Source organism: Camellia sinensis, chromosome 11 (genome assembly GCF_055761805.1).
Source record: "Camellia sinensis isolate YWXY chromosome 11, ASM5576180v1, whole genome shotgun sequence".
Taxonomy (NCBI): Eukaryota; Viridiplantae; Streptophyta; class Magnoliopsida; order Ericales; family Theaceae; genus Camellia; species Camellia sinensis.
The window spans coordinates 23,899,714-23,911,697 of NC_138971.1; the positions used below are offsets into that span (position 1 = coordinate 23,899,714).

General features: G+C 32.4%; 1 protein-coding gene across 1 annotated transcript; it reads right to left on the reverse strand.

Annotated features, from left to right (window-relative positions):
* Positions 1-2,098: 2,098 nt before the first annotated feature.
* On the reverse strand, positions 2,099-11,276 carry LOC114257889 (ribosome biogenesis regulatory protein (RRS1) family protein). Its single transcript, XM_028197710.2, has 8 exons — positions 10,889-11,276; positions 7,286-7,436; positions 4,596-4,647; positions 4,297-4,425; positions 3,940-4,057; positions 2,790-2,973; positions 2,581-2,694; positions 2,099-2,378 (listed from the first exon to the last, which is right to left on the reverse strand). Exons 1-8 carry the CDS (start codon positions 10,972-10,974, stop codon positions 2,211-2,213), a joined length of 1,002 nt encoding a protein of 333 aa, XP_028053511.1. The 5' UTR covers positions 10,975-11,276; the 3' UTR covers positions 2,099-2,210.
* Between the last annotated feature and the right edge of the window lie 708 nt (positions 11,277-11,984).

Below are 11,984 nucleotides of genomic sequence, written 5' to 3' on the forward strand. Positions count from 1 at the left end.
ATCACATTTAAAAGATGTGATCTAAATATATTTTTAATCACACTTAAAATGTGTGATCTAAATAATTTTAATTACACTTAAAAGGTGTGATCTAAATGTTATTAATCACACTTAATTAAAAATGACCCCTTTTAATCACACTCTCAAAGATCACACTTTAATAAAACTTAAAAGGTGTGATTAAATAACTACATCACACAAAAAAAATGTGATCTTTATTTGTTTTTGTAGTAGTGTTTAAACATTTTGTGTAAATCAAACGTATTTGTAGTTTATGTTTTTCTAAAAATAAACAATAAATAAATAAAAATTAGTTTATAAAATTTTTATAAACATAAACTGAAACGTTTTCAAACAGGCAGCATTCCTGCTTTGAAGTTGATGTACAAAATATGCATATCACAAGGTGAGAAAATTGTTTGATTTATATAACCATTTTTCTTCTTTTTTGCATTCTTTTCGTGGTTTTCATAATTTTTTTTCTTTCTTCTACGGAGATAGAGATAGTGTGACAGCACTGTTTAGTGCAATTTGTTACAAGTCAAAAATTAACAATAAAAAAACAAAAGTCAAAAGCAATTTGTACATATTTTCAAAATAAAATAAATTATAAAATAAATTATAAACAACTTAAATAAGCTGCACTAAATAATTCCAATGTAAGATTGAATTGAAGATAAAATGTTTGAAAGTAAGAGCATATATCTGTAATCGTTGGATAGATAAAGAGTAAGTTATTACTATAATTTAATAATAAATAGTGTTAAAATATAGGGAAATTAGTTTCCGATGTCATTCTTTAAAAATAATTACTAACTCATGAAAAAATTTATAACACTAGTAATTAGAGTTTGTAAACTTTATCATTAATTTAATTTTATTCATTTATTTATTTATTTTTTACAAACACTGAACAGTTATTTCCTCTTAAAATATTTTATTTTAACAATCTTACTCTAATGGTATAATGTAAAAAAAAATTAGGCTGTATTTGGTTTAACTTTCTAAAACTAATTCCATCCTTACATTCTAATGTTATGTTTGGTTTGAGTTTTCAAATCAGGATTTCAAATCAATTTTAAAAAACATTTTCAAAAACATGTTTTGTAAACCAAACAATTTTTAAATTTTTGATCTACCCGGACATTCCGGCCAGTTGTCCCCTCAGTTGACCGGAACAATATTCTCTTTTTTTTTTACTTCTTTTTTTTTTCCTTTTTTTTTTTTGCAATTGCCAATAGCCACCTCTTATTTGGGGGGAGGGAGAAATTATATTTGTTTTTGATATTTTTTGAATATAGAAAATATTTTTTTAGACCAAAATGATAAATTATTTTTTTGAATTAAATTTTAAAAAGAATTTAGTTAAGAGTTTTAAAAAAATTTCTCAATAGAATTTTGAATTGTATGTTTAATTATGACTTATAAATTTTTCAATTAAGTTTAAAAAAAAAAAATTCAAAACTCATAACTAAACAACTTTTCTCATTTTTTGTCACATTAAAAATTCAAAACTCATAACCAAACAAATTTTCTTTTCAAATCATAATTTCAAAACTTACAAACTCAATACAACTCCATTTTCAAATCATAATTTTAAAACTCTATCAAACGGTACCTTAACTTTTCTCACAAAAAGTCAATTAAAATGCCATATATAGGAAAGATATACACACAAATTTTAGCTATGGATAAGCCTTGTGCTATATTTGACACAACATATGCCTTACCATAGTGTGTTTATTATTATCAGTATTATTTTCCTTTATGATTTTGAAAACAAAAACAAACTGTTCAAAAAAATGTATAGAAAATTGTTTCGAATTTTTTTTTTTTTTTTTTTTCAAACACCCATTTTAACAATTAAAAGAAAACAAAGCTGTCAAATTGTTTCTGAATTTTCAAAAGAAAGAGCCCAAATAGGATTGGTAGGGCTACAGCAAGAAGTGTCTGGGTTTGATTCATCTTGCAGAGAATAAGAGATTCAATATCAGCATCATCAAGACTTATAATCACATCCCAACTTCGAAACTATGGAAGATCTATGGTGTTTAACCATGGAAGAGAGACGTTTAACCATGGAAGAGAGACAGACAAGTTTTTTGCCACAAAATAACTAAACATTAACTTTAATATTATATCCTTTCTAAATAACAAAATTGCAACACCCAAAAAAAGAGACAGATTGAATAAGTTCATACCGATGAGTTTCATTTAGATTTAGATTTTCCTTTGTTCGAAGATGATCCCATTTTGGATGATGTTTTCTTGTAAGGTTTCTTATTTGGTTTCAACTTGCCTGAGGTGGTCGTAGATGAAGACCTCCCTCCTTGATTCCTTCGCTTCTTCTCCCTCTTCACGTTATACATATTAACCGCCTATTTTCAAATAAAACATTCATGAACACGATACCAAGGCAAACCCATGGAAATAACTCTTTACCTTAAAATAAATAACACTAATAACTTTATTGCATTGAAAAATAATATAATATGACATCAAATTCGTTCAAGAAAAGCCAGATGGGTAGTGATTTAGTTATGAAATGATTTCATTCGACGCCAAAAGGATTGCGCATACCTTTTCAACATCCAGTATCTCATGGGAATGTTTGGAGAACAACTTGCTCAGAATCTTGTCATTTTGCTGCTTCTCTAGAGAACCCATTCCGGAGCCTTCCACAACAGGTAGGAACTGAATGCAAATAAAAAGTGGGAAAGAAAGGTACTGTAAGTAATTGTTGTGAGGTATTGGCACAGTCAGAGATTATAGGGAAGTACTGTGCAAACCTTGCGATATTTCCCTTCATGCTTTGGGGGCTTTTCTCCCAAAAGCTTCTTGTCAAATTTCCCGCCACTGGCTGTTGAAGTTGCTGCCATTCCAGCTACATTTTCAAGTTCGTTTTTACTAGCTTTCCTAGGTGCGGCTTGAGTTCCTGTTATGGGCAGAGCTGTAGCAGCAAGTTGAATGTGGCTGCAGCAAAAAGCATTCAATGTTGTGTTACAACATAAATAAAGACAACAACAACAACAACAAAGAAGGAAAAATATAAAAATAAAAGAACTTTTGCTGAGCAGGTTCAGAAGTGTTTTCCCTCATAATCACAGATAAAGAGACAATGGGTGTAATATCTCTATATATATTAGAGGAAGTTCATGCTCATAGAAGTCCAAGCATGGGACCTCCAAGAATACCCCTTCAGCAAGAACCACAAAATAGTCCCAAGGGGCAACAAGTCTATTCTACTCGAGAAAACCTCCTTGTACCAGATCAGTCAACCAAATGAACCCTTATGTAGGATCTCTCGCCTCACCCAGAAGCAAAAGATCAATGCCACATCAAATATTGTAAAAATTCTAATTAGTTAAAGGGGAAAAAAATAGTTCAACTAACTAGTCATCCTTAATGTTGGACTTCTCAGGCAAGGATGAAGTTGACTGCACTGAAATCAGAATCTAATTGGCTAATGCGAACAAGGTAAGCCAATATTTTTCTGATTGAAGAGATAAAGGTTTCTACACTTGTTATTTGATTGAGACAGGTTGAATTACAGATGATCATATCATGCATTATTCTGATCAAGCAAGTTACATAAAAATCAAATCATTGCACAGACAACAGAATATTTCAAGATTATGAATGAACAAGGTTCACTAGATAGTCCACAAGGACTCCAGTGTCTTATGAAATGGAACACTAAATGTCCACAAATAAAATGCAAGAAACAAAACTATCAAAAGAGGCTAGCAGGCATTCAACAAGGAAATAAGATAAAAGATGTTTTCAAACAAGGAAAATTCTTCTGGGATTCCATTCAATGTAGAAACACTACAGTACTCCATAACTGGACAAAATTGATGCTGTTACAAACATAAAAGAAAATTAGATATGAAATTTCTTCGATTCAAGCAACTAAGATAAATGGTTAAAGAGCGAAACCTTGGTAGGGCACCAACTTTTGCGGCTTGTTTCAAATTCTGCAAACGATTCTTCTCTTGCTTTTCAACTCGATGCTTCTTTTCTACCCGTCTCTTAGCAAAAGGATCTTCGCCTGGCTCTGAAAGAAGTAACAATCAAGACTATTAGACCTATTGGTATAGTATGACAACATCGTCATCGTTTCACAGAAATGGAGGGAGGCTCGGTTGCAGAAGGGAGAAGTTGGAGGGATGAAATGATAATTTGATGTTAATCTTTGATATTTAACATAATATACTGCTTTTCATTAAACATACAGAAATACAAGGCAATAATGGCTTGACGGAAATAGCAATAACAATACAATCAAATATTTACCATCAGTCATCTTCGCCTCGATGATGGGTATATCATTGTCATCATTTACACGGTCATAGCCATGGCGGCGCTTCCAAGAATCAGTTTGTTCATCATATGCAAGCTTGCCTTTTTTGCGATTTACTATACCTGCAAGAGATTTCAAAACAAGATAACAAAATGTAGAACTCACAGCAGTAGATCAGTTGGTGTCAAGGTCTCATTTCCCTTGTTCTGGGCCTTGACATGAAAATTCTTTAGAACTCAAATTTTTAAAGTTCGATGTACTTTATATGAAGCCAAGATTCTAATTGACTAACCTTTCTTTTTAGCAAACAATTCCCATTTCGTAGGAGGTTTTTTCTTTGGCAGCTGATTAAAACAAGAAAGGTTTGAGATAAGCAATCAATCATTGTTGCTAAACATGCAAAAAATAAAAAATAAATAAATAAAGCAGTATCTATTAAAAAAGAGCCAGTAATATTAAAGCAGTATATATATTCTCTCTCAATCTCTCTCACACACCTCTATGGACTGATAAATTTTCATGTGCTGAGGCCACCTTTGAATAGGGATCAAGAAGAGAGAGAACAAAGAATTGCATATCAGTAGAGACACAAGACAGAGATGAGGGCTAGGGTTACATCCTAAATATGGGGATTGCAGTCAATGAAGGCAGATAAATAGTGTAAAAAAGAACCATAAATGAAGGCAATGTAACCTAAGATTTCTCATTCTCTCTTATTCTTCTTTTTCTTCTGTTGTATTTAATTCAACCTTAACCAGGTAGTGGTGGGTCTAGGATTCAAAAAAGGAGGCATGGTAGCAACGGCCATGGTTGGTGATATTGACAGTGTTGCTACACGTAGGTGTAATAGGGTTGTGCATGCCAAAAAGACCGTAAATTGAAACTGGTTCATAGTTAACCTTGTTCTGTCAAGAACTAGACAGCAGTGGGTGTTTTGGGTCCATAATTAAGGTTTTACCAAACAGGCACAAATAGGAATACATACATATATATATATATATATATATATATATTGCCATTAGAGTACTGGCTAACACCATTGAGATTAAGCTCCATGTATTATGATTTCAAGAAATCTGTCTGAGGTTGGAACTAGAACATGGGACAAGAAGAATACTAGGAGCAACTTTTTATTTCCAACCCCATATTTCACCACAATTTTGGTCCAAAAATTAATTGAAGATAATATTTCCATTTTATCAGAGAATATAGGAATGACACGGAAATATCTTTATAAAGAAACCCACTGAATCTGTAGAAATCTTGCAGATATGCTGAAGCATCTCAAGGAGTATTTTTATTGTGGAAAACTTTTTGAATTATCTACACATCTCATCTACCAAAGTTTTGTGAGTTCCAATACTCTTCCAAACCAGTGCACCACAGGAAAACTTAATTATAGAACACAACCATAATTAGCAATAGTAAATGAAATCATCAAGGACAATTTCAAAAGCCGATGGTCTTGTGGCCTAGTGGCATCACCTCAACTCAACACTTCCACAGGGAAGGTTGGGGGTTCAAGCCCCAGTAGGGACAGGTGTTTGGGTGGTTTGTAAGGGGTGTTTGGGTGGTTGGGTTTGGGAGATTTGCCTATCAAAAAAAAAAAAAAAAAAAAAAAAAAAAAGAGGACACGTTTGTTATGTATGTTATTTTATTAAAAATATTATCTATTTTATTTTATTATTTATTAGATATTAGTTAGTGGTAGGGGTGATGGGATAGTGGTGTAGTGGGTAGTTTTCCTATCCTATAGGATCATGGGTTTAGTGGGTTGTAGGTTTCTTCTATATAAACCAACTCTATTAATGAAAGAAAGGAAGAAGAATATTATCAGAAGCCTTCATTTGTGAAGAATAAGAGGTCAGGTTCTCCTCAATGTGAACCAACAGGAGGTCTTCCCCCTCGAAGTGGATCTTCCCCTATTTCTTTTTATTTTTGTCACTTTTGTTAACAAGAAGTACGTAACAAAGTTCAACAAATGCCAACTCCCATAATTCATCCCACACAACACTAACTAAAAGACCATCCAGTGAAAATGTAAATCTACTATAGGTCTAAAACTCGTGTGTGTGTGTGTGTGTGATCAAACCATACATATGAGAGTGCACTAAACCAAATTGCATGGAAAGTGTCATAAAGTTAATGACAAAAAGACATTTCCTGTGACCTACTGTCTTTCAGATAATTAATTGCTAGCCACATTAATTAGGAGAAAGCAATCACAACAATTATTAGTTTCAGTAACAGAAATTAAGGGTTCATTTGGGAAGTGGGTTTTTGACTAAAATATGAGGTGAAAAAAACCAAAATGTTTGGGAAGGACTTTTTGGCTCTTTACGGAAAAATGTGCAAAAAGTAGTCTGAATGAAGAGGAATCTTTGGCCTTGTTTAGTTTGCTTTTGAGAAACAAATTTTGGAGAAAATTTTCCAAAATTTTGTTTGGTTTAGTGATTTTGGAAAAAAATTTCCAAAATCACTCTCTCTCCGACACACCAATCAATCACTTTTTCTCTCTCCTCTCTCCTTCTCAATCACTTTTTTTTCTCACAAACATCTACTCAATTACAACAAATTATCTCAAACTCCCATACTCCAAAACTATTTCCAAAATATACAACTAAACAAACCAAAAAAATTTATAACCTCTCCCCAAAATCTTTTTTGAAAATTTATCTCCCAAAACCAAGCCAAACACACCCTTTGACTTTGTAAAGTGAATTTTGTTGTATGAGATGAAAACTTTTTTGACTTTTTTAGTGGTTTTTTTGGCTAAAATAGTCACTTGACAAACGAAGCTCAAGTATATGAGAAAAATCTTCTACCAATATACCTCGCAAGGCCATCTTTCCTCCAAAAAAAAATAAGACATTCAGCTAAATCAATTGTGCAAGGAATAAGTATCAACAAGAAGGTGACAATGTGATATAAGCACAAAACTCATAAGCATAGAATCATGAAAGAATACAAAGAAAAGCATACAGGCTTCTCTCTTGGCAATCTTGTAGTTGGTGGAGGCAATGTGACAATGGGGCCATTTGGGTCTTCAGTTGCAGGTAAGTTGAAAAGAGCATCTGCAACTGCTTGAACTAACTTGGTGCTCTTTTCCAGAACCTCCTTCACAAGCTCCTCCCTATTTAAGGGAAAACATATACAGTCAGCTTTCCCAACACCATAAAAGTAACCTACCACATCCAAAAATTCTTGCTTTGAATAACCAGAAACCTCACATAACATATGACCAAACAAAATCCTAGTGCATCAACGTTTTGAAATTCACAACCGATAATTTTTTTATGATGTTAAGTTCAATGTGTTGACCAGCCTAATTCTTATGTTGTATTTTAGTTTTGAAATTGTTAACCTCTTACAAAGACACCAACAAGTACCTTTATAAATAACCACAATTATGGCTGTTTTAGAAGAAGCCTGACACATGCTATCAGAATCCTCTACTGCAACCTGATGCCCAACCATTAAGGAGGTATTCTGTACCTTTCAAGTAACATTTAGGTCAGCCTTATTGCAATCCAAATGTAAAGTCACTCTAAGCAAGTACCTTGTGCACTTTAAAATAAATTGCCTACCAGATCTAAATCTTGCACTTAATATATCTCACATCTTTGAAATTCATGTAAAATAAAAATAAAAAGTGTGTATTCGGTTCTATTGTCAAGAATTCATTAAATTCAAGGTGTCTGAATATTACAACCGCAAAGGTTTTTCATAAGCTTCTTGTGGTTCTTTCATAAGTTTCTTGTGGTTCTTTTCCGTTTTTTCAATAAGGACCATTCCATTCATTGCTTTTTGAACAGAAAATAGAAACATCCTGGTAACAAAAAAGAAAAAGAAAAAGAAAATATAAACATGTTTTCAATGTTCCCAAAAAAATAAACTCTATCTGTAAACACTTATTGACCAAATCATCAAGAACTACTAATAATACTTCACCGGGAGTATTCCAAAATTTTAGGAAAACTACTTAACTTTATCTCCACACCATTTTAACATTCTCAAATTTCTCATTTTTGCAAAATGTAAAATGGTTTATGAAAATATATCCAAATACATTAGGATTAACTTGTTAAATTATGAAACACTTCACAAAAATAAAGAGTGTTGCAGTTTCAATTATCCCACTATAGAGAATTGTTCATCAACTTAGGCTTAATGCGCTTAAGTTAGAAAACAACCAATCATGACTAGTGAGGATTTTCCTAAGAGATCATATCATTCACTTGGTAGCATTTATGACGTAGGACACGATTCTAGAGGTTTCTATATTTTTATTTTAATAGTTTTTAATATTGTATTTAACTAGTATTGTTGTAATTTAAGATAAATATTTAGAATTATTTGGTTTCGTAATTTGAATTTATTTTGTTTTCCTAATTTTAGGTTTCTTGATTTTCAAAATTAGGCTAGTTAGTTATTTCCTAATTTTAAATTTCTTGATCTCCAAGGTTGTTTGGTCTCCAAGTACTAACTTGTTATAAGATAACTATGTAGCCTTGGGCAAAAGAACAATTTTTTGATCAAAAATATTCATAATTCCTCTTCCTCGTAAATTCAAGTTTCTACTTTCTAGTGGATTCAAGAGCCCCTTTCGTCTACTTAGAATGATATTTAATTCCCCGTGTATTTTGTTGCGTCAATAGTTTTTCAAATTCATGGCCCGAAATTCAAAAAACTTATGTGGCGCACAAAAAATTTAGTTTTGAACTTGTGCATAATGATTCAAATAGTGATAACAACAAATTAAATCTTCTTATCCATGTTTTCTTCATTCACCCGCTCTTGTCATGTTACCGCCACTACTAAAACTTGTTTATGAAGCTCGTATATAAATCAACATACCTTATTAGGGGTGTTCAAATTACCTAGTGAACTGAAGAACTGAACCGAACCGAACCGACATCGTTGGGTTGGGTTGGGTTGGGTTGGGTTGGGTTGGGGTGGGTTGGTTTTTAAGTGCATTGGTTTGGTTCTAGATTTTCAAATTATCAACCGATAGGATTTAGTTAGTTCTTATTTTAGGTCTTGCCTAAACCGAACCAATTTGAGAATCGAACCTATATATATATATTTATATTTAATTTTATTTATATTGACATATCTTCTTAATTGGTCTATTATAATAGAATTGATTACACCTAATAATTTCCCACATACAAGAATTATTAGGTGAACAAAGAAAGTACTACAAGTTTAAGTTAGATTTCATATTTGATTTAATTTGTATTGATTGTATTAATGGATTTAATTTGTATTAGTTATGTTTAAGCTTGAGTTGGATTAAATTTTATTGACTTGCAATAAATAATATTTTACTCTTTATTTTTGTTATGTTTAAACGTTAAAGATTTGTTTATTTTAATTATTTATTATTGATCGATTCATTTATTTTTAATATAGTGGAATCGTGGTTCTAACCCGAACCTACCTGAGTTACATTAGGTTAGGTTGAGTTGGATCCAATGCATGATTAGTTTGGTTCTAGGTCCAAAAACTTAGAACCAATCATGATTCGGTCGGTTCTACATTTAGAACCAAACCGACCCATGAACACCGCTAGTTATAGCCGTAGTAGTAACATGACAAGATTGGGCGAATGGCGAAAACAGAGTTGATTTAATTTGTTTGCTACCAGCCTACCACAATCACAATCTAAACTGTTATTCTCAAGTTTAAAATTAGATTTTTGTTGCGCTGCACATGCACAAGTTTTTGAATTTCAGGCCACAGATTTGAAGAACTATTGACGCAGCGAAATACATAGAGAAATAAATATCATCCTAGTAGATGAAAGGGACTCTTGAATCCAAGAAAAAGTAAAACCTTGAATCCACAAGAGGAATTATGAATATTATTGATCCAAAAGCTATTCCTTTGCCCTAAGGCTACATACCTATTTATAATAAGTTAATCCTGGCATATGGCTTTAAAAAAAAGAAAAAATTATTATTTGAGCATGTGAGGCCTCATCAACTTCATTTTTTAGACCCAAAAAAATAACTTTTTTTTTTTGTTGTTTAGGAGTTTTGCCCATTACTAAGGTCTTTGCTTAATAGAACAGTGTCTATATTATTAAGGGTCCTAAAAACTTGAGGGGCCTATGAGACTTTAGATGGTTATCTAACTCGCATAATGGACAAGCCACCCATGGCAGCTGAATGCATATGCACACCTTATACAAACACACACACACACAAATATATACCCATTTGCATACAGTCCATCCTACTAGATTATACATGTGTGAATATGAATTGCCCTTATATAAAAACATATTGTGCAATTATCAGTAAATTATTTTCAAAGCTCCAACTGGCATCAGAATGTAAATGATTTCTTTCCATTTTGGTTTAAAACTAGAAGACGAACATACATGCGTATGTATGTGCACAAATTCAAATCTACCATTTTGTTTCATCTATTGGAAAGCAAAAAAGAATCTGAAGCGTATTGTCCCAAAAATTTGCATTTTTTTGTTCCTTCACTAGAATTTTTCAGAGCAAACAAACAGATTACAGTGAAAAAGGAAAAAAAAAAACAATTGAAAAGAAAGAAAAACAGAAGCCTCACCTGGAAGAGGGAAGAGATGGGAAGTGGTGGTGAGGGTCGAAGGCCATGAGATTGCCGAGGTCGATCTGATACTGTTGTTCCGCCATCTCTCTCTCACTCTACCAGCTTGAGAAGCTCTCTGTTTATGGCTATCGCTAGACCTAGAATCGAATCAAAGAGACGACTAAGCCGTACCAATTTCTCAACAGCAAGAGAACGATGAGAGAGAGAGAGAGAGAGAGAGAGGGGTCAGTTTTCCTGAAACCCTAAAATCTCTTCCCAACGAAGGGTTTTAGAAATTTAAACCCTAAATTACAATTGACTCCCTGTGGTTTCAAAAAAATATATTAAATTCCACATTTTTAATATAATTTACATCAACTCTCCTCTTTGAGAGATTTATTTATAAGGTCAAGTTTGGGAAGACTAAACAAGTGCACTTTTTGACTTTTTATGAAATATGGGTTGGATTTGAGTTGGGTTTGACGTGATGTGTTAGAGAGGTGATGTGACTTAAATAAGATGATGTGACTTAAATAGGATAGTGACTTTTTGACTTTTTAGATTTTTTGGAGGATGCCAAACTTATCATTTAGAGAATTTACAAGCCAATAAGTTCACAAAATATTCCTATATTTCACTTATTAACCTCATACATTTGAATTTACATTTCAATAGCTCCTTTTTTCCATGTTACAATTATTACGTGGATTAATTTACCTTTATAAACTTTTATTATACCATAAAATTATTATTAGTTATATTTCATTTATGATATATATAAAATATTGTATATAAATATAGAAAATTATTATTCTTAGTATTTTCTTTGCCTCAATATGAGGGACTCACTTGATCAAAGATCTTCATTCACCATTATTTTACAATAAGGTCCTGCCATGGAAGAACATTTTGAAGAGAATATTAGTTATATATGTAGACCAATGATAGGGATGGTGATAGATTCGCAACAGAGATTATGGTAAACCGACGATGAATAATCTTTTTTTTTTCCCCATTGTTATACATAAATCGTTGTGGGGATATATTTTCTGAAAACCAACACGTGGCATGGTGACACCGACGTGTCAGCCGAGGTGCTACGTGTCCTGGTCGT

Bases quoted from the DNA above. Each gene is read 5' to 3' on its own strand.
- LOC114257889 (XM_028197710.2), bottom strand. From the start codon at position 10,974: ATGGCGGAACAACAGTATCAGATCGACCTCGGCAATCTCATGGCCTTC. The intron at 4,648-7,285 runs GTATGCTTTTCT...TGTTTTAATCAG, and splicing joins GATTGCCAAGAGAGAAGCCT to CTGCCAAAGAAAAAACCTCC. The intron at 2,695-2,789 runs GTTTGCACAGTA...ATTTGCATTCAG, and splicing joins ATGAAGGGAAATATCGCAAG to TTCCTACCTGTTGTGGAAGG.